This window comes from Macaca nemestrina, chromosome 14 (genome assembly GCF_043159975.1).
Source record: "Macaca nemestrina isolate mMacNem1 chromosome 14, mMacNem.hap1, whole genome shotgun sequence".
Taxonomy (NCBI): Eukaryota; Metazoa; Chordata; class Mammalia; order Primates; family Cercopithecidae; genus Macaca; species Macaca nemestrina.
Genome location: NC_092138.1, coordinates 83,299,349 through 83,323,713, shown reverse-complemented (window position 1 = coordinate 83,323,713; position 24,365 = coordinate 83,299,349). Strand labels below are relative to the sequence as shown.

General features: G+C 36.8%; 1 protein-coding gene across 2 annotated transcripts in view; it reads right to left on the bottom strand.

Moving 5' to 3' along the window:
- The window catches only part of LOC105481083 (KIAA1958 ortholog), a 173,301-nt gene that overhangs the window by 37,441 nt on the left and 111,495 nt on the right, over positions 1–24,365 (bottom strand). Inside the window, exon 3 of one of the 2 annotated variants that reach the window (XM_011740376.3) lies at positions 6,207–6,290. The exons of the other annotated variant lie outside the window; for it this stretch is intronic. Coding sequence (XP_011738678.2) covers positions 6,207–6,290 — 84 coding nt within the window. The remainder of the gene's footprint in view (positions 1–6,206; positions 6,291–24,365) is intronic. 2 annotated transcript variants of the gene reach the window in all.

Here is a 24,365-nt window from a genome sequence, read left to right as displayed (position 1 = left end):
GACTTTCCTCCCTCGGCTTAGGTATATATTTCTTCTATCATATGGGAGAGTTTTTATTTACAGGTGCTTAGTATTACAGCTTTATTTTGGCTAGAGAAGTAAGGATCAAAATATACCTTTCCTACAGATAAAATCAGTCAGAAGAGGGATGATTAAGATCATCGTCTGTCTCACATTAAACTACAGATAGTCGAACCAGGAAAACTCTGAATAGGTTCACAGTCTACCTCTGATTCATATTTAGTATCTGGTCAATGGCAATCGATATTGGCTTGTAGGCATTCCCTCTGCCTAGACCCTCCTGCTTCCCTGCCTAAATTATAAAGCACTCTCTTGAAATTGGGGTTTTGGCTTTAACTGGGGTAAAAATAAATTACAATCACTTAAATATATACTTCCTTGTGTATATACACACTTGCCTCCATGACAAAGTTAGGTGTTTTTTAAAGAGTGACACAAACTTCTGCTGTCTGCTGGTAACCAGGGGTAAACAAACTGGTTAATATCTCATCTCAAAATACTACAGTAATGGGGCCTCAATAATGTTGTGCTAACAAACGTGCTGCTGATGGCACTGATCTCAATCAATGAGGAGCTGAATTAATATTGATGATTTTATTACACCTGGGATTTCATTTATAACTTCAGAGGGTCTACGGAAGCACAGCAAATCATTTCTTGAACATGCAGCTATAGCAGAAAAAGAGAGTGCTTAATGGGATCTGGATCTAATTTCAGATACGGATGCTCTTACATATTAACTGTGACATGGGCAAGCCATTTGACTTCTCTGGATCTCCTCAATTATAAAAGGGAAATAATAATACTTACCTAATGGGACTATTGTGAGAATTAAGTGAAACAACTTATAAAGCACTCAGTACAATGGCACACTATCAGTGCTCAAGAGATAATAGTCATTGATGACAGATCTGCACATTCCGATGCATATGTGCATCTACATGAACACAATGGATGGTACAGAAATGCCTTCACTTTATTGATTTTAAAACAGGCTCTAAGAAAGATTCTCCAGAAAATACTCAAAGCAGCATTATGTATTCTGCAGCAAACCTACATATTCAATGAATAAATAATGGATAAATTGCATGAGTACAAAGTTTGGAAAACTATGCAAAATAGTATTAGCATAGAGTTTTTTGCTGGGCTCTCAAAAATGAACTACCTTTTATTACAATGTCTTTTATAAATTCCTTGACAGCGGGGACTATTTTATGTATCTTTATACCCCTCCCAGTTTGGCCCCTAGCTGTTCAATAAATATTTGTTGATCTGACTACAAATTTTCATCTCAATAAAGTCACTGATTTCATGGCATCTGGAAGCTAAGCCATATGATTTAGACAAGTAAATGCTATGAAAGTTTCAGCTAACGGTAATCTAACTGAAAAACCAAAGAGATCAAATGTATGCTAGAAGATTTTCAGACTACTCTTTTGTAGAACAGGCAGTGATTTAACATAGGGAAAATTTAGCCATAGGGAAAAATAATTATAAATATCCTAAATTGCTGATATATATTTATAAGTCATATTCAGACCAGCCCTAATAACTGTATCAAATGGAATCTAGAATAAGCTGTCTTGAATAAATATCTTATCTCTAATTTTTTCAAACATTAGTTTTTTTTTTAATAGCTAGCACCTATGGTTTTCAACAGTCACTCACATGAATATGAAAACAAAGACCAAATTAGGCAGCTATGTCATCCAAATGTTGACAGTGTTCAGTGTTTTTGTTGTAGGTAGTGCAAAACTTTCAGTTATGTGAGGAACACTGGAGGGTTTCTTACATGACATTACATTGATCATAAAGTTAAGCACTGCAAATATGGCTTTATTTGAGCCACAGGATTGCCTGAAAAGGCAGCACATTCAGTTGTAGTGAACACCTGCTGGACTGTTGACTTTTTGCTAAAGTATATATGCAATTTTGACACCTGCCTCTGCCACAGCATGAACATGATTTTTTCTTAATATTACAAATAATAAAAATGGCATCTGGCAGTACTATCTCCTCAGTATCATTTAGATGAAAACACAAAATTGAGAGGTAGTTGTAGATTTTTCATAATATAATTAACTCCAAGAGATAACACCAGCACTTTGGAAGGCCAAGGCAGGAGGATCTCTTGAGGCTAGGAGTTTGAGACCAGCCCGGGCAACACAGCGAGACCCCATCTCTACAAAAAATTAGCCGAGCGTGATGGTGTGCACTTGTAGTTCTAGCTATTTGGGAGGCTGAGGCGGGAGGATTTCTTGAGCCCCAGAGTTTGAGGTTGACAGTGAGCTATGACTGCACCTCTGCACTGAAGCCTGGGCAACAGAGCAAGACCCTGTCTCTATTGAAACAAACAAACAAACAAACAAACAAAAAAAGACAGATACTGTAATTTGGCTATGCTTCTACCAAGTCATTACTCAGAAAACAGTTTTCTGAAACTAAAAGTCATGATGTTCCTATTTGGTTTGAGTTATCACAGAAAAATATAAATAAATAAAAATAATTCACATTCTCAATTTAATTGTGTTCTTCTAAATGAAGATGCAATATGATTAAGCAGGACAAAGATTTTCATTTTAGTACCTCAATAAACACAGATAGGGAACTGACATTTTCTAGTTCTGCTTTCTCAGTGCAGACTGAGTGTTCTTCTTCCTTAAGACAAACTTACTGTGCTGTCAGAAACATACCAAAAATTTAGAAACTGTCAATTAAAAATTAGATGCACCATAACATTTTAAGTGTTTTACAGAGAACTTTTTTTAAATATGAGAGGTAACCACATAAAAATAACTATATATTTTTAAAGAGTTCCCTTAAAGTAAGCTGTCTGATGCTGTAAGGACTAGCTATAGAATAAGAACAGGAAGGTTCTGTAAAGAGAACTGGGAGAAAGAGGCTCTGTGGCTCCAAATGTATAGGTGTGGGAGAGGACTAGAGGACATGCTGCCACCATGAAAGATCACTCAGCATTCCTTTTGATCAGACATCCTTCAGAGATGTTAAGACACTGTGTCCCCAGCTCTGGCTCAAACCACTGGAAATTAATTATGAGTTGGTACTGAGAAAGGTAAATAGAAAAAAAACTCTGGAGTGAAATGACAGACTACCGTTTCTTTAGCTATGACCTAATTGACTTATCTTGACCTGACCATAAAATGAAGATAACTCACCTTTTCAAAGTTGCTGAAAAGATTAAGATAATGTATACAGAAATAAATATGTAAGTATTACAATATGTCTGAAGAAATATTTGCCAAAATGTTAATGGTAATCTTTGGCTAGAAGACTTATGAGTATATATTTTGTTTTCTTTATCCTTATCTGTGTTTTCCTTTTTTTTTTTTTTTTCACGATTAGTAACTATGACTTACATATGTGATGCATGTAAGTCACTTAGCACAGTGCTGGCATGCATGCTGGCTCAAAAATGGCAGCTTTCATCATTATCAATACAAAAACATAAAGCAAGACATTGCCCTCTCTTCTTGTTTCTAGATGTATAAATGAATGCTTCTCTATGGAGGAAAAGTCATGAACATGAGGTTAATTCCACCACACAAAGTCCACAGCTGACTTCCCACTCCCGAGCCAGATGAAAGGTCACAGCTTAGAGGAACGGGTCTTTATGTGCTTATGACTTGGTGTTGGAAGGAGTTCCCTGACCATGGGAGAGCTCAGCTCTGTGATGATTTAGCAAAGCAATTCAGAATGAAATTTGTCCTGGTTATACACTAAATTAATGTACAAAATACCACCTACCTTTCTAGCTAATGTGAATTATGAGGTTGCCTTGAAGAACAAATATTTCCCAATAGAATTCCCAGGTCCAACAAAACAATCAAGATTTGGGGTTTATGTGTGTTGCTATTATACAGAATAGGAACCTAGCTCAGCTTTATTGTGGCTCTAATGTCTAAATTTATTTTATTTTTGAAATATCTTAACTAATAATTCACCACAGGCTTCAAGACTTGAAAACAAAGACCTTGGAAAAACTGCCACAAATGTTTAACCAAAATTATTATAATAATTGCAGGATATCACAGATAAATGCATTTATATTTACTATAGAAGAATCTCACACATTTTCAAGAATGCCTTGAATTCAGCAAAATCTGGTAACAAAATATTGTTACCTAAAATGAGTGCCAATATTATATTCCTTGGATCTCAATTACAGAATCAAATACCCAGCCTTGCCCCAGGAGAAAAGAGACTGTTTAATGTTTCTAAGTAAGTAATTCGGGGAATATGAACTTTGAAGAGGATGAGTTTTTTTGTTGTCTCGACTACTGCTTCTAGATTTTTAATAAGACTTTCCACCCTTTACCTTCTCTTTATACATAATTTAATGCTTGGCAACATTTTCAAAGCTTTGGTAGGTTTAAATTTCTTGTCAAAGTTCATTTATGCCCATTTCTTAGGGACAAAAAAAGAAACACTCTTTCCAGGTTCAAGCACAATAGTTAAAATGAGCTATGTAACAGTCTTTTTAGCCACAATATCAGACTTTGCATATTATTTTCAAATCATGTAGCTCCCAAAAAGAATGGCACCTTTATTCCCTCCTTCTACCCTTTCCCCCCACAAAATAAAAGATGTTAGCTAAACATCTAGATCTTCATACATTGTAAAAAATGAGGCACAGGAGTTAAAACTCAAGTTAAAAAAGAGAAGGTGTAAATTATTTTGATGTGGAGCTTATACAACACTTTTATATTCTGGATCTAGCTGAATACAGTTTTGTGTCAGCAGTAAAGTTAATGTCTCCTCTTAATATAGAATTTTAAAAATTAAAAAAATAAAGCCATTTATTAAGGAGACAAAAAATGGGAGTTGGGGTGGGAAGGAAAAGCAGGAGTTGAGGACGCAAGCATGTAAGTCTAGGATGACTCTCAATTTCCTTTACGACAGTTTTTAAAAAACAGAATTCCCTCCCTATGTGTTGCCTGAGAACCACATATGGTTTTGTAAAGTCTGTAACAGTAATTACATTTGATCACTCACAAGTACATTTGTCTTAAGCCTATAAATACTATGTTAGTAATACTAAATTATCTCCATTGGCTTATTTGTAAAAAGAAAAATATATTATATATTTATATTTTTATAAAGTGAATTAACACTGAGGGCACAGGAAGGGGAATGAGAAGCGGTGTATAATCACAGTTTCTCTGGACATGGTAACCAAACTGGAGTCTTGCTCAAGCCACCTGGTCAAGCGGTGTCTGAGGAAGAGTCATAGGAGGCGGAGACGATGAAATTGCCATTGTTGGAGTGGCCGGCCACTGACTGGGCAGCCTGCTGGCTCAGATTGTTACAGATCAGCACCAGCTGGTTGCTCTGGGCTTCAGACAAGGTGCTGCAGCTCTGATACACACTGAAGTTGGTTTTCCTGCCAGGGATGTTGCCCTTCTCACACATGGTCTTCACCATCTTGGCCAGCTTGTTCTTGCCAAGGGCCTGGCAGTTGTACCAATGCAGAGCGGCCAAGTTAACGACTGGCTTGATGGATAAGTAGAAAGGGGCATCCTCGTAGCGCATGGCGGGAGGCCGCCGCTGGGCATACTCCTTATAGTCCTGGACAGGGCAGGTCTGTGGGGCGTGCTGGGTGGCATACACACGGGAGTCTGTCCCCCCTCTCTTGGTTTTGGCATTCAGGTCTCCTGTGTCCTGACCCATCCACTCCAAGTACTCCAGACCCGTCTCTGTTACCCGGAGCCGGATATCACCCCATTTTAAGGTAGATCCATGGAAGCCTGTGCAATGCCCAAAAGCTTTTGTGTTGTTGAGCCAGACTAGGTTGAGCAAACCCTCGGGATTATATCGGCTTAGTAGTCCCCTTTTCCGCAGGATGAGCTCGTCAGCAAAGGTGAGCTTCATGGACTTGTGTGGCTTATTTCCTTTTCCTTTACAGCGGAGTTCAATTTGCTTCTGCTTCAGGGCCTCTTGGGAACGCTTGAATTCCTTATCCCTGGTGATGCTGTAGCCATACCTGTGTTCCTTTAGGTACCTTTCAAGCCCACACTGGTAATTGGCCAAGCTGTTGGGTTCGTATTCGGACCCATCCTTCTGCCTGGCATCAACAAAGAAAGAGGCAAGGTAGGCATCCAACTCCTTGCAAGGGATGACATAAATCTCTCTTGTTTCAGAAGGATACTTGGAGATGAGGAACTCACGGAAATTGCGGAGCGCGGTCTGCGTGCTCCGGATGGTTTTCTCGTTCTGCTCCCTGCTGAGCTCAGCTGCTCTTTCATCCTGGTCTGCAACAAATTGGGGGGGGGAAGGATAGAGAGGGTGTTGATGAGTTCAGACAATGCACTTTCTACTCTGAAATAAAGTTTCCTTTTATAATGACAAGGGAAAGGAAGAATCGATTTTACAGAGATCACTGATAAATGTTATTTACATACCTGTCACATTATAATAGCTAACTTCGGTTTCACAAATGATCTACTAGACAAGCATATCGCCCATTACAAGCAAAATGAGCTTCCTATGTCACTGGCACACAGTTTAGTGCATGAAGGTTTGTGGAAAGACAGAGATTAGAGACAGCCTTCGTTTTAGGAAAAATGTGGGACAGAAATGTGTTATTTATCCTACTTCTGCGTGCAGAGGCCCCATTAGTGCTGACAAACCCATTCTGAATCACTTCATTTGTGAAAACACAGGTTGTTCTGGTTCCATTTTACTGAACTAAAATATCTGTATTTGTTATTTTAATGCATCACTAAAAATCTGTATTTAAAAATGACAAAGCAAATTTTTTATGGCACTTAATTAAATACTTGTTCTTCTACAGCAATTCAGGTAAACATACTTTATAAGCATTCTGCATGTAATTTCAGGGCATTTGTAATAAGTGATGAGTGGAAATATTTGGTATTTTGGAGGGTAATGAGGATAAAATGTTGTAGCTACAAAGACAGGACAGTTACATTTGAATTAGGCTACCATAGTCAAGATGTAAAGAAGGCGTATGTCTCCAGGACCCATCGTTTCTTTTTATTACTTTATTATTTGGACTCTGCTAAAAAAGGACTTGAGGTGCATCTTTCTGTTTTGGATCATCCATGATTAAGTAATGCTGCCCTAGAATAGCTGTCTTCACAGATTCCTGCGCTTCAAAATCATCCAGGATGCTTGATCAAAATGCAGATTACCACGTAGGAGGTGTAGGAATCTGTATCTTAACCAGCATCTCTATGTTCATGATGAGGTTTGAAAGAATACATTTTGAGAAACAAAGTTTTAGTGCTTGTGTCCTAGGCAGGAAATCTTACTCTATTTTCACCAATTTTTAAATAATAGTTAAGTTCAATTACATCATTTACACAGTTTCATTTCAGTAAAATGTAATTTAATTTAGGATCTTAACATTAACAATAAAACATTTTGTCAAAAATTATCACTATTTTGTTAGACATGGTCTGGTGAAACTCAAAAGAAACCCTAAAGAAAGCATACAATTAAAAAAAAACAAGCTACTCTATTGACTGCTGAGAGGCAAACACAGAGGTTAATTTCAAACAACATAAAATACATAATTTCTGATTCCTAAAGTATAAGGTAAAAGTATTTTGTTTACCTTAATTATGTTATCTAGAAAAACTGTATTAACTTGTAAGGTTGCTTAGTGGAAGTCTTTGTAATTATTACATCCAATGATAAAATTCCTAATAAACTGAATTTTATTTACACACTACTTTGTGTATTACTATACATATATATGAATAGCCATGTTATTTTAAAATGACAATCATAAGTCATAATTGCCAAAATCCACATAACTTTACAAAATGATATAAACTAAAAATTCACTAAACAAGTTAGCTATTTTTGTAAGAACATTTTTGAGGGATCACATTTCCAAATTCAAATATACAAAAGTAACTTTTATGCTTCAACACACTTAACTTTTAGTCATGCTATTTTCTTCCAGTTGAAATTGTTTATCTATTAACAATAAAGGTGTTTATCTTTCCATCAAAAACATGGAAGCCACAGGTTGAATGTAACCATTTGCCATGCTGGCTTCCTTGACTGTTTACATGGAAAGCCAAAAGGGCCAGCACATCTGTTTTTCTTGGCTACTTGTTCAAATACCTATCACAGCAGTCTTCTAACTTCAAACAAAGATTTTCTAAGAAATAAACAGTCACAGACAACTTTAGGAGAAAAATTTCCAGGTTCTCAACTTTCACATGGGATCTTTTAAAAACTTTGTCTGAGATGCAGACTGAGTTTGTACATGGTGCCATCCCAAACCTACTATGGTACATATTCTGGGGTATATTGATTTATAAATTTTGTTTGGCTCCTCAAAGTCAAAAGACTTTTGACTTCTACCCATTAGCATTTCCTGTCTTTAAATAATTAAATCCATAGCATCTCCTGTCTTATGGATATTTTGACAAAGGTGAAATGTACCATTAGAAACAGTGTTTGGGGCCTGAAGTGGGGTGTTCTGAATTTAGGACATATGAAGCGGTTATATGTTAGTGAGGTTGATTCTTCTAACTAGAACTAGAATATTCTACAGAACTACCAAAAAGCTCAAGATAAAGTAGCAGCTTAAAATTTTATTAATTTCTTTCAGATGATTCAGTGTGCTTTTTATTCACAAGGTATTTAATATTATCAAATCATATCATGAAATACTGATTCTAGTTACAGTTGCTCCTCCTCTTTTTATTTATTTATTTATTTTTGAGACAGGGCCTTGCTCTGTCACCCAGGCTGGAGTGCAATGGTATAATCTTGGCTTACTGCAACCTCCGTCTCCTGGATTCAAACGATTCTCCTGCCTCAGTCTCTCACGTAGCTGGGATTACAGGCACCCGCCATCATGCCTGGCTAAGTTTTGTATTTTTGTAGAGATGGGGTTTCACCATGTTGGCCAGGCTGGTCTTGAACTCCTGACCTCAGGTGATCTGCTCACCTTGGCCTCCGAAAGTGCTGGGATTACAGGCATGAGCCACCATGCCCGGCCTCCTCCTCTTCATTTTAAAAAATATTCATCTATTTCCTACCTCCTTTTTTACAAAATTGAAACATGTTGAAAAACCTTTGGATGTCAATTTAAAAGTGAGTGGTAAAGAATATTCTAAGTTCTTTTAAGATATATGTGAGCAAAAAAGTTTAAGTCTGTTGGATTTAATTAAGCAGCATTAGTCAGTCTGCTATTAGTGAAACTGGTGAAGACAACCACAGAAGGGTCCAGAATGCTGGTGTGGATGTCATCACCTGCCACAGTCCCCTGGGTGAAGCTCTCCTACTTCTGTATCTCCTCTGCATTTCAGCACCATGCTAACACACATGAAGATGACTGACACATTTACACCTGTTCAATTCATCTTCAGTCAAGCCTTGTTTTCAAGCCTTCCCTTCCTTTCTATTGGGCCTCAATCTTAGTTGACAAACAGCCATTTCACCTGCAGGAAAATAAAACTAAAGACAAATATCACACAGTGTGATGTTGTCCGCTTTTTTTCTGTTTGTAGGAGGTTTTTAATATATTCTAGAAATGAATGTTTGTTATATTTATTGCAAATATCTTCTCCAATCTGTGGCTTGCTTTTCATTTTTTATGGCATCTTTTAATAAACAATAATTCCTAATTTTATATAGTCCAATTTATCAATTTATTGCCCTTATGATTCATGCTTTTTGCATCCTGTTGAAGTAAGGCACCTGCTCATCTCAACCCTTTGTTACCAAGTTTCCCTCTTCACAACAACCAATGTTACCAATTGATTATATATAATTTTCAAGGTTCTATATTTCTTATTCTTTTCCTTTTAAAATGGGGGTGGGGGAGGAATATACTATAAACCCTATTCGATACTCTGCTTTGTTCCATGCTTTCCTAACAGCATAGAATGAGCCACATGAGGTGGTTGAAAGGGTAAAGACACCATCGCTGATTTTACATGAGTAAGAGGGAAGGAAACAGTTTTAAAGTTAAGTAATAGGAATAAGATTTTTAGTTAATAACAAAATCAAGTAAGACCAGAGAAGACTGACAATAAAATACAAAACTATTACAACTGTCTTGCATTTACCTCTAGTTTTAGAATTTTTTCTGACCCATTCCTTTTAAAAACTTTTTAATAGGTGTAACACACATACAATGAAATAGACTAGTCATTAAGTGCATGGTGATTAATTTTCACAAATTGAATACACCTGTGAATCCAGTGCCCAGATCAAGAAAAAGAACACCACCAGCACCCCAGAAGCCTTTTTCATGTCCTCTTCTTCCAGTCACTCGCTCTCACCAAGAAAACCTGCTATCCTGACTTGAAACATCATAGTTTTGTTTGGCCTATTACTGTAACACATATGAATGGACTCCTAGAAGGTAAGCTCTTTTGTGTCTGGCTTCTTTTGCTCACCATTATGGTTTGTGAACTTCATCCATATTGTTGTGTATTTGTAGATAATTTATCCTCACTGCTGCACAACATTCCATTGTGTGAATATATTATAATTTATTTTTCCATTCTACTGGATATTGCATTCTATTAGTTTTCAGTTTTTGGCTATTTCCAATAAAACTGCCATAACATTCTAGTGGATGCCTTTTGGTGATCATGTGCATGCATCTCTCTTGGGTATATACGTAGGAGTGGAATTGCTGGGTCACAGGAAATCATGTGTTCAGCCATAATACCAAAGACAATTTGCCAAAGTGGTCATATCAATTTACTTTCCCCACCATGAGGAAAAGGTGCTGCATTATCTTCAGCAACACCAAACACTGTTAATCTTTCTTACTTTAACCATTCTGGGCATGTAGAGGTGCTCCACTGTGGTTTTAATTTTCATTTGGATATCCTCTTTCGTGAAATGCCCGTTCAAATATTTTGCCCATTTATCTACTGGATTGTCTGCTTTTTTTCTGTTTGTAGGAGGTTTTTAACATATTCTAGAAATGAATGTTTGTTATATTTATTGCAAATATCTTCTCCAATCTGTGGCTTGCCTTTTCATTTTTTATGGTATCTTTTAACAAACAAGAATTCCTAATCTTATATAGTCCAATTTATCAATTTATTTCCCTTATGATTCATGCTTTTTGCCTCCTGTTGAAGACATTTTGCTTATTTCAAGGTTATGAAACATTTTCCATTTCTTCCAAAAGTTTACTGTTTCACTGTTCACATTTTGATGTGCCATCCACCTAGAACTGACTTGTGCATTTTGATCTGCCATTTACCAAAATATCCACCTGTATGTTCTGAAATAGAAATTAAGATTTTTTTCAGTATGGATCATGATCCATTTGATTTTAATTAATTAATAAAATTTGAACAGGCAATACAAGCATATAGGACAGTTTCTAAAAGCTACAAATGGGTAGAGTAAAAGTAAGGCACCTGCTCATCTCAACCCTTTGTTACCAAGTTTCCCTCTTCACAACAACCAATGTTACCAAATGATTACATATGATTTTCAAGATTCTGTATTTCTTATTATTTTCCTTTTAAAATGGGGGTAGGGGGAGGAATATACTATAAACCCTATTTCTATACTCTGCTTCTTACCATTATATATTAGAGATAACACCATATCATTATGTATACAGTCACCTTAATCTTTCTAATAGCTGCATTCTATTCTGGTATACCTATTTTCGGTATATATATTTGTTATATATATCTATTTCTGGTATATCTTGTATATATATTTTTCCAGTTTCCTAACTCCCTACAGTTAGGCATTTGCATTATTTGCATTCTGTTGCTATTACAAACAACACTGCAATGGGTATCCTTGTAGACAGAATGTTTCCCATGCATGGGCAAGTATATTTATAGAATCAATTTCCAAGAGTGGAACTGCTATATTGCTACTGCCCTGCACATATGTTGAACTAACTTATACTCCCATGATAAGATATAAGAGTGCTGCTTCAATCACACCTTCCCAGATACATTATCAAACCTCTTCATCTTTGCTTATTTAATTGTAATACACATTATGATTTTATTTTGCATTTCTTTTAGAAGATTTAACACTTTTTCAAGTACATACTAGTTATCTGTATTTTCTCATTTTCTGTGAATTTTGTCATCTGTCCATTTTCTTTTTAAAATATCCATTTATAGGAGCTCTAGACATATTTAAGAATATTTGTATTCGGCCGGGCACGGTGGCTCAAGCCTGTAATCCCAGCACTTTGGGAGGCCGAGACGGGTGGATCACGAGGTCAGGAGATCGAGACCATCCTGGCTAACACGGTGAAACCCCGTCTCTACTAAGAAATACAAAAAACTAGCCGGGCGAGGTGGCGGGCGCCTGTAGTCCCAGCTACTTGGGAGGCTGAGGCCGGAGAATGGCGTGAACCCGGGAGGCGGAGCTTGCAGTGAGCTGAGATCCGGCCACTGCACTCCAGCCTGGGCTACAGAGTGAGACTCCGTCTCAAAAAAAAAAAAAAAAAAAAAGAATATTTGTATTCATATTTAGTCTTAATTCATTAAAGCAAAATTTGTTTGAGACAGGGTCTCACTCTGCAACCCAGGCTGGCACGCAGTGATGTAATCCCAGCTCACTGCAGCCTTGTCTCTCGGACATAGCTGGGCCTACAGACACACACCACCACACCTGACTAATTAAAAAAACACGTGTTTTTGTTGTTGTTGTTGTTAGAGATGGGGGTCTCACGATGTTGTCCGGGCTGGTCTCAAACTCCTGGGCTCAAGCGATTCTTCGGCCTCAGCCTCCCAAAGCATTGGGATTACAGGTGTGAGACACCCTGCCTAAAAAGTCTTAATTCTTAATATCTGTTATTTACATATTATTAATTTAGCCTTATAATATTATTATAAGCATTTTAAATATATATTTAACCTTTTGTCTATAATATATACATTATATATATATATTTTTTCATTTATCTTTGTCGTTGTGACTCTATTTTTTCATCACTCTGATGGCATCCTTATCATATGCTAAATTCCTAAATGTATTTGGGTCTATTCTGAATCTTTAATTCTATTCCATTAACTGGTATCCTTATTAGGGCAAAGTATACTACTATTTAAAATTAGGTATCATAAGAATTTGTCTTAGTAATTGACAAGCCTATTCAATCTCCTCCTTACTCTATTATTTCAAAACATTCCAGGACATTTTAAAACTTTTGTATAACAAATAAGCTTTAGAATCAGCTCCTATATTTAAAAAATCCTGTTGGTATTTGCATTGATAAAATTAAATATATACTAAGTTTAAGAAAACCTGACATATTTATGATTGGGAATCTTCCTCTATAAGAATAGATTATTGCTGTATTATTTATTTTTCATATCTTTTGCATCTCCCAAGTAGCTTTTTGATTTTCTCCCCACCCCACCTTTTTTTTTAATCTTAAAGAGTTTTGTTAGATTTATTTATTCCTAGGTATTTTCTGTAGTGCTATTCTTACTGCAAATCGAAACTTTTCAGTTTATTTTCTGTTAATTGTATATAAGGTTATTAACTGTTGTATATTTATATTGTACCCAACTAACTACCCAAGATTTTTAGTTGATAATCTCAGGTTCTGCAAGTATACAATCCAAGTATTCCAAGTATACATCATTTGCAAAACTGGTAACTTTATCACTTCTTTTCCATTTTTATGCTCCATATAGCCTTTTGTTTTCTAAGCACTTCCAAAACAGGTACCTCTAGAACATGTTAAACAACAGTGATAGGTTGTGGCTCATTACTGATATTAAAGAGAAAATCTCCCAGCGTTTTACTTTAAAGAATAATGGTAACTTTGGGGTTAAATGATACAGATATACTGATATGGATCTATTTAAGACTTATTAAATAATTTCCTATTCATATTTTAATAAGGTATTTCTTAAAATAAAAAATTCATGTTAAATTTTACCAAATGGGTTTTTAGCATCTATGGAGATGATACAATTTTTCTTTTGCTCTATTAAAAGATTTCCTAATATAGAAGCATTATTCAATGTCTTATGAATCCCACTTGCTTGTGGTATATTCCTTTAATACGCTGTTGAATTCTGCATGTTAATATTTTATTATTTCTGCATTGGTATTCATAAGCAAATTTTGTCTATTTTATGTTATTTCTGTTATGTATTACTATCATGGTTCTGCTGGCATAAGAAAATGATTTGAAAGTATTAACTATACTTGAAATTCCGGTAGAATTCACATGTGGAACCATCTAGGTCTGATGCTCTGTGTATGTGTGCTGGAGGGGTTGTGAGGAGAGGAGGCTTAGCTCTTTGTTCATTTACAGTTTCTAGAAAATCACCTACTTCTTCCAAGCTTTTAAACTGATTTGCATAGAGTTGTACATAGTAATGTCTTATGATAATTTTAATTTTGGGGGGGGGCTTGTGATTATTTCTTATTTTCATTTATTGTCTTCTATATCTATGCTTCCTCTTCCTAATCTCTCCTCCATACCCCTTTTGGTTATCTACCAGTTTACCTTATTAGTGTTTTTAAAGATTTAGATTTTGGATATTTTTTCATTGGTTCTACTTTTTTCTAATACTCTGTTTTTGTTAATTGTCTTTCCTTCTGCTTTAAGTCTTTTTTTCTAACTTCTTGAATTGGATGCTTAATTTCTTTCCCTACTTATTTATATTAATAAAAGTTTTTAAGTATATAAATTTCCTCTGAGTACTGGTTTATCTGCATCTCTAGATCTTGCTATATAATGCTATTATTCTCATCATTTTTATCTAGTTACTATGCATTACTGATTTCATAATAAAAACTTTTGAATACAAAAATTTTAGTGTTATAACATTTCCAGGAGGTAGGTTCATTTTATTTCCTAATTTTGTTAAAAATGTCTAATTTTGCTTCATTGTGTTCTGAACCATTATTCCAACTATTTTCTACTTTGGACATTTTACTCAGATTTTTCACCAATGTTCCAACACAGCAGAAGGTAACACACTGTGGAAGAATAGTGTATTTTACAAGATGTCCATTCTCTCCACCTTTGTTCTTCTTGGCTCAATTTGGTCATTTAATGTGTGGGTTTTCTGGCCAGGCAAGGAGGCTCATGCTTGTAATCCCAGCACTTTGGGAGGCTGAGGCGGGAGGATGGCTTGACCCCAGGAGTTGGAGATCAGGCTGGGCAACACAGTGAGACCTGGTCTTTACCAAAAATTTAAAGATTCGCTGGGTGTGGTGGTGCATGCCTGTAGTCCCAGATACTTGAGAGATTAAGGTAGGCGAATCCCTTGAGCCTAGGAGGTTGAGACTGTAGTGAGTCACGATCATGCCACTTGCACTCCAGCTTGAGTACCAAAGTGAGACCCTATCTCAAAAAACAAAAATTACATATATATGTTTCCCAATCTCTGTGCATTTTGCACTTGCCTCTGTAAGTCAAGTTTCAATTTTCCTTACATCCTTTTCTAGTCACATAACTTCACCTTAAAATTTTTTACAGAAAATTCCTATATTTACTGACACGCTTATTAAAAATTTATCATGTCCTTTAAACTATACTAGTATTTTATTAGAATTAGCTTTGTTAGTTATCTGATTATAAAGTTACATAGACTTTGAGTAGTCTGCCCCACAGCTCCGTTTTTTTTTTTTTTGGAGACAGAGTCTCGCTCTGTCGCCAGGCTGGAATGCAGTGGCACGATTTCATCTCACTGCAAGCTCCACCTCCCGGGTTCACGCCATTCTCCTGCCTCAGCCTCCCGAGTAGCTGGGACTACAGGCGCCTGCCACCAGGCCCGGCTCATTTTTTGTATTTTTTTTTTTAGTAGAGATGGGGTTTCACCATGTTAGCCAGGATGGTCTCGATCTCTCAACCTTGTGATCTGCCTGCCTCGGCCTCCCAAAGTGCTGGGATTATAGGCAGGAGCCACCGTGCCCGGCCAGTTCCGTTATTTTTTAGAGTGTCAACTGTTTTCAGAAATGTATGTATCATTTGATAGCAGTTACCTGCACAGCATATAGTTGGGTTTTGGCTTGTGATCCAATCTGAGAGTCTCTACCGAGTTTATAGTTATATTGTGATTATATGAATATATATGAGATATGTGTGAATATATGTCAAGCTCTCTGTTTTCATTGCTGCATCAGGGCTCTTGCTCAGCTCCTCTTTCTGTTGGCCGAATCCTCCGCCTTTTGTTGGCTTCATCTCAGGCAGAAAAACAACAGCCAGAGGCTGAAAAGAGACTATCTATTTCAGTATCTCCTTTTAAGAGTAAAGAAACTTTTTCCAGTTTTTATTCTACTGTAAATTTTTCTAGTGTTATCACTGTTGTTGTAACTTTGCATCATATCATAAATCCTCTTTCTTCTCTTTTTTTTCTGAGGAGGAAGGAACTCTTGCTACATTGCCCAGGCTGACCTTGAACCCTGGGCTCAAGCAATCTTCCTGCCTCAGCCTCCTGAGTAGGTGGGACTACAGGTGCATGCCACCCCACCCAGCTTAAATCCTCTTGATCTCGGCTCACTGCAACCTCCACTTCCAGGGCTCAAGCGATCCTCCCACCTTAGCCTCCCAAGTAGCTGGGACCACAGGCGTGCGCCACCACGCCTGGTTAACTTTTTGCATTTTTGGTAGAGATAATGGTTTTGCCATGTTGCCCAGGCTGGTCTTGAACTCCTGAGCTCAAGTGATCCACCTGCACTGGTCTCCCACAGTGCTGGGATTACAGGCGTGCACCACCACACCTGGCCAAATTATCTATTTTTATATAGCATATTTTGATACTCCACTACAAATAATGTCAAAATTAATATACCATATGCTTCCTTTTCTATCTCTAACTAATCATTTTCTATTATGTTATTTTTCTTGGTCTATGTAATTGTTAGCTTTTAATTATATTATTTAGTTTATCTAATGTTACCTATATACCATCAAAGGTTTATAAACCCTATTAGTTTATTACTTTTAAGTAATATCTTTTGCAACTTGTTTTATACCATTTCCCACTTACTACCCTCCCAACTTTTAACAATTATACATTTCTTCATTGTCATGGTTTAAAATAATTACCATAGTTAGAAATAATTTAAAATACTGTTTTTAACCATAATTCCCACATTTTGGTCTCAGTCTTGTAATTAAATGGAGAGAATCAAAGCTTACCACAAGTGTTTTGCCAGTCTCCATCTCTCAGTTGGCTAATTTTGTCCTCTAATAGCTAATTCAAAAAGTATTAATGAAAACTGTTTTCCTGAGGTCCTGAATTCTTAAGAATATCTTTACACTTTTATTGTTTTTATAACTGAGCAACAGTTTGATTAGGTTCAAAATTCCCCACTCATACTCACTCTCCCAGAACCCCAAACATCAGTGGCATTGTTCAGATGTCTTTTAGAATTCGATGCTGTTTTAGAAAAGTCAATGGTCAGCATTATCTTCCACCTTTACAGGTCTCTAGATTGCCTGTGCATTTTTTTTTTTTTTTTCCGTCTTGGATATCTAAATGAGTATCTCTTTATCTATGGGGGGCAATAACTTTACTAGGAAATGTCTCAGTGCTGATCATTGTACATTAGTCTTTTTTTCTGGTACAGAGTATATCCTTTCAAGCCATAAATTCAAGTATCTCTCCATTGCCTTGTCTCACCGGCAGAGCACTTCCCTCAAAGATGGCAAGTGTATAGGTGTTTCTTTACTCTGATCTGCCTCCTATGCTACTCTCTGGTGTCAAACACGGTTCAAGGAAGCCCTCATCACCAACCTAAGTTCCCCATTCCAGTTCTTCAAAAGTGAATGTTAATTTTACCACTGAGCATGGACCACCTCAGTGGAAAACTGAGGTCTCTCTCTTACTTCCATATGAAATCTACATTCTGACGTCTTTTTTTTTTCTTTTATTTTTTAATTTTTGCTGTGTCACTCAGGTTGGAGTGCAGTGGCGCAATCCCGGGTTCAAGTGATTCTCTTGCCTCCGCCTCCTGAGTAGCTGGGACTACAGACGTGCGCCACCATGCCCGGCTAATTTTTGTATTTTTAGTAGAGACAGGGTTTTGCCATGTTGGCCAGGCTGGTCTCGAACTCCTGACCTCAAGTGATCTGCCTGTCTTGGCCTCCCAAATTGTTTGGATTACAGGCATGAGCCACAGCCCCCGGCCCCCACGTCTCTTGATGCCATATTCAAATTCCAGTCTCATCACTGCATTCAGCACCCCTTCTTTATATACTACGGTTCTGGGTTACAGAAGACTTCCAGTTTTATTTAAGAAAACGTTTGTGAAGTGATTTCCAAGAGAAGTGGCTGAAACATCTTTCTTCTGTGTTCTCAAAGCCAGAATTCTGATCCAGTTCTTAGCATTTGAATGAGATTGCTGTAACTTCTAGTCCCTAACTTGGTGCTTTGGATTTTACAGGGATCCCATAAATGTCTGTTGAAAGCTTTCTAATCACAATGCTTTCTGATCTATAAAGAAGGGTTTTAATCCTGAAGATCTGGGTGTTCATCAGTAACTCAGTGGTCAAACTTCATTGAAATTTTCTTTGAATGTACATGGTAAGAAATACAACTTGAACTCAAAATAGCTGTTGTTTATCTAATGCTGATGATAAAAAATTTTCTCAACACAAAAGAAGATATACTATAAAAATGACTTAATTTTCTGAAGTATGTATATGGTTTAGCAGGTGAACTGAATGAGTCGTTGTTACTAATGAAAAATATATGCATTGAGATGGGCAAAATGGTCTCATTAAGGAAGCTGTGATTAATAACAAATTTAAAAAACTGAATATGGATAAAATCCCAAAGGCCTAGAAAACTGAATGGCAACTACAAATATGCAAGTACAAATTATTTTTTTCTAAGCAGATCAGGTATTTATTTAACAATTAGAAATGAAATTTTAATGAGCAAGCAGCAGAATGTTTCTTATGGCTCCCCTGAACTAATGCACCCAAAAGCCTAATCAACATCTGTACCCAGACCTAAGATGTAACTTAGGATCTGTCTCCAAACCTGCCTATCTGCCTACTCAATGTTTCCACCACCTACCCAGGTGCTGAAGCCTGAAACCTGCACACCATCCTTGATACCTGCTCTCCCTTTCTGCTACACCTAATCAATCAGGTCCTGCTGAGCTACCTCATTCATTCATTCAAGCACACTGAGTAACTGAGACATGCCAGGAATTAAGTAGGCTGGGTCTACAGGGATGGATATAAGGGAAACAGTCCTTGCATTTGTGGAATTTACCATCTAATGGCAGAAAACAGACAATAATACAAATAATACATCTTGGACAAATTGGCAGAAGTGCTATGAAGAAAAATAATGAGTGTTATCAGAGAGGATAAGTGACACATTTAAGGATGGATATTCTAGGATGTTCTCTCTAAAAATATCTTTTAGTTAAGACCTAAAAATGAGAAGCCAGTCACGCAAAGAGCGGAAGGAGGAACAGGAGAGGGAACAGCATAAGAGAAGTTCCTGCAATGGAAACAAAATTTGAGGAACTGTAAGAGTATCACTCACTGTGCCTGGAGTGAAGTGACTAAGGGCAAGAATGGTGTGAGGAGAGGTTCCGAAAGCCCACTGGGGCCAGGTCAGGCAGGGCCTTGCGTTTTATCCTAAGAAAACTAGTTGGTCAGAAAAGTACATGGTCAGATTTGCACTGCTCTGTTATGATATAAACCTACCCATTTTCTCCCACATTAAGAAAATCTTCAATAAACTCTGCCTCGTATAAGTAGGAAGGGCAGGGGCTTGGCTGATGTCTGGATGACCCAGTATGATATATTCTCAGAAAACGAAATGATCCATAACCTCAGTTACCTCAGTGGAAGCAGGAGGTCAGAGGCAGAGGGAACAGGAGAACATCCAAGTCAACCACCGCTTCACTTTTCCCTAACCCATCCTCAGATCCCGCAAAAAATCATACTTTGTAAAAACTGTAGAAGATTGAAGCTAATCTCATCCAAATCTTAAAGAACCAGGAGACAGCAGGTGATCAGACTCACATTGTCCTACATATTTATTTCATTCCATCTCACACCTCTCAGTTAGGTTGTGACCTCCTCCAGGAGAGAGAAATGCTTAGAGACAGCTTTAGCAAAGTTTAAGAGCAGACAGCTTCTCTCTCTCTATATATATATATTTATATAAATTTATATAAATATATAAAAATATATAATGTATTATATAAACATAAAATATATGATATATAAATTATGTTATATATATAATATATATTTATATTTTTATATATATAGTGTTCACACCCTGCTAAGTCAATTATTTTTCATGTCTTTGTCATCTGTGAATCCAGAGTACTCAGCGTATGTTCTGATTTTTAAATGCACAGATCCACCATATATATTTCAAAGGATGAACATCCCAGGCTTTCACTTGAGTATGATAGGAAGGGGAGAACTTCTGGACATGCATGGTTTTCGAAAATGCATTTTAAAAATGTCTTTCCTCTAGAACTTGCATTTGCATTAGCTCCCTTCTACCTACCTGCTATAGCCTGCTGGGCTACTATTTTAGCAGTCCTTGCTGTCACTGCATCACTAGTTTGGTTTTGCTTATAAATAGGAAGGGTGCACAGATTCTCTTTGAAGAAGGTATGGGTGACCTTAGTTCTTTGAATGAAAGGTTGTATTTCTTGCCTGTACCATTCACAAGAACCACTTAAATTTATTCAAAGCCTCTCTAAAGGAGAAGCCATCCCATAATGTCCAGCACAGTGAAATGAGCCTTCAGTAAATGTAGCCAACAGATCGAAAAGTTTTAGGTTAATGACTTCTAAGAGATTTGTGACCTGGAGAGGGGTCTCAGGAAGAGCCTCAGCACTGGCTCAGGACAGCCTGAGTTAAGTTTTTATGCAGACAGCTTTTCTGTACTTATTTACATAGTCTCCATGCCCCATTAATCTAATTATTTCCTCTCTTGTTAGAAGATGGCATGGAAAAACACATAATTAGTGCAGTATGTTATATTCTCATTTAATTTGGGGAGATTTATGTTAGATTTAAATTCAGATCCATTTGCTTCTATTGCTACAGTACTCAATTTAAAATAAAAACAAATTTGGCGATCACATTCCTTCGTGATTTTACTAAAGCAATACATCTGAAGCCATAAGAAACATTTCCTGATGTTTAAACTTCTCCTTTATTATCTTCATTTAAGAGAAGACTATTTTGTCTCATTTTTCACTTGATAGAGAAAAGAAATGTCTGAATTCTCTTTATATACCAGTGACTGGTAAGTCCATGAGCTTATTAAATAAGAATTTATTTTAAATTTGAAAAGCAAAAAGAAAGCTGGTGAGCAGATTTATATTTATGAAGTTGTAGCTGAAATTAATATTTAATCCACATTTGTGAGTACCCACTATGCCCCCTGGCATTTCAAGAAGACCTGTGGGATGTAGTCAAAGGCAAGTCCCTGATGCTTATGAAGATTACATCATAGGTAGATGATTGACATACATAAAACAAATTAAAAAGACCATACATGGCACTGTGCAATTACGCATTGAGTTTATGGTGTGGGCTCTAGGCCCTATAGGAATTCAGAAAGAGGGAGAAGAAAGAGAAGTCCAACAGATCTTAAGCTGTATGGGGGCTCTAATCCATAGCGGAACTGGGTGGGACTTGGGTTGGTTTTAAAGAGTGGGTATCATTTGTTTAGGAAGGGCAGTAGAATAGGGCATCTTAGGAAGAAGCTGCACGAGCAAAGGGAAAGAGATGGGAATGAGTCTGGCTTGTGCTCATAGGCTGTAAGACACCAATCCTGATTTTGGGGTAGGGGAATAAAGCTAGACCAATGGGATAGCCACGTGAAATGTTTTTATAGTAATATCAATACATATGCAAGAAGAAGAGACTGAATATGTTAAATGCAAAAACCTTCAAATGCCAAGCACTTGAATAAGGTGCTTTTTAAAAAAATAAATCAACACCCATTTCTCTGCCTCTAACATTCCTCATTCTTCCTTTGCTGTTAGGTTCTTCCATACATCTATTTGTTTACTTGTTTTGTGTCTGTCTCTCCCCAGTGGACCATGAGCTCCAAAAGAGCTGAGGCTTCACTGCTTTATTCTCAGGGCCTAGGAAAGCACTTGAAAAAAGTAGTAGGATTCAATAAGTATTTGTTGATTGAATTAACACCAAAGCAGAAAGGGAGGTTACTGAGATAACTCCATGTGTAATTATACAACTTCACTTCACTTACCCACTTCAGACCAACCATACTGATTGTATTTAGAAAGCATTAAAAACAAAAGTGAGTGGCATAACATTAAATGATGGGACTCACAATGAGAATTCCATAATCACCTTATTCTTTGTTAGGACCGTTCAGAGAGTCAGAGAAGGTGGTGTGGACATCTTTATTAAAATGACTTACAAGGCCACTGGAAGCTTTTCCCAGGGATAGTTTCTTAGGAAATAAGGACCCGTTAGCCATCACACAAATTACTACAAGACAATATCTTTACCTTACTAACAGGATAAGGAAAAAAACAAATAACACTTCAACAAAAGTCCATACCAGAATGAACATACCCATAAAATCAACGAATAGCTCCCTCACTCTCCCTCCAACTTCCTTTTAAAAAGAGATTATATTGATGTTACGGTGTTGTCTATCCGGTATTGTACTAGCTTCTTTCATAGATGCATTTATCTGAAAGAAATCAAATTTTCTTATGACTCCTTCCATGTTCAGGGAAACGATCTTGGTATTTTTAAAAATATGATCCCTGGTTGGTGATCGTAGGAAATAGGCCAACTTCAATTTTATTTATTAGTGGTTACAAAAATCGTATTTGCCAACATCCGTGTTTCATTTTTGAAAATATTATAGCAACAGCTCCTAATAACTGCAATTTTTTTGGGGAAAAAAACAGTAAGCTATATTTACTTTAAAAGTGGAAAATTAATTGTAACAACCTTATAACTTCCATAAAATGTAATAAAAAGTCAGTATCTTCTTTTTTTTTTAAACACCCAACTCCTTGCATATTATGCTTTCTCCTAGAACTTTAAAACAAAGGCTGTTTTCTAGGATAGTTAACATCACTAATTGAAGCCTGATTTGTATGCTGTTATAGCTGTCTGACCAGCAAATTATTTTTATGCTTGGTTAACCTTTTCCAATAGTGGAAGTAAAACACATTTTTTACATACATGTTCAGGAGCTCTAAAATTTGGAACGATAGTATGTTAGTCCTGTATGATTCTTGATAGTATTTTCACTGAAGCAGAATCACTTAAATAAACATTAGTCATCTGCTCCTTTCTCTTGGATGTACGCTATGTGATTCTACAGCCTCTGAGGAACTTTCTCCTTAATAAAAGTTTAGACAACAGAAATAGAACACAAAATTTACCAGTACTTATTAAACCAACACATGGTCCTAAAGAAGAGGGAAAAAGCTTCCGCTGCTTTCTCATCTTTATCAACTGTGGTCTTCATATATTCATTAAATCAGGCGCTGTGTGTGTTGGAAGGTGGGGGTGAGACATCACATGTGTACAGGAGACCAGGCACTGACCTTGCAGATCCTCAGAACAGGGAATCAACTTATGGCCAAAAGAGGAGTCTGCATTTTTCACAAGTCCCCAGATGGTTCTAATATCAGTGTGGTCTACTAAGCCACACTTTGAGACACAGTCCCCCAGAAGACCTAGAAAATGACTCCTCCTTTCAAATAAGCTTTAGATCCAACCTCTGCCACACTGCTGGAATAGCAGATTTTCTGGTCTGAAAGTTTTTATTTCCCAGGCAGAACAGTTGCTAAATAATGTTTATTTAAATGATTTTTGTTCAGTGAAAAACAGTATCAACAATCATGCTGGACTGACTGGTCCTATTATTAGACAAAATAATGAGTTAAAGAATTCTTTCTTTCTGAAACCCACTAGATTCAGATATTTTCTTTTTTAACTTCCCTAAAGTTATTCTTAAGTTCAAAACTGTCTACCTAATGGCCAAAGACCATTTTCCAATTCTTATCTTAGCTGACCCCTTTCAGGGTACCTGACACAGATAGCATAGCCAATGGTTAAAGGCTCCAGCTCTGCCAACAAGAATGCCTGGGTTCAACTTCCAGCTCTGCCACTTAACGAGCTATGTGAAATCTGTGAAAGTTCTGTAAGCTAAGCCTTGGTTTCTTCAATTGTAAAATGAGTAAAAACTGTACCTATCTCTTAAGAGTTGTATGAAGATCAAATACAATAGGAAAGTAAGCCACTTAGCTCAGTGTTGGACATATAAGTCATCTAGTTCAACTCTTTAAACATATTGCTGCTTAGAAAAGGTGTTCCACACTCTTACACTGTTGGTGGGACTGTAAACTAGTTCAACCATTGTGGAAGACAGTGTAGC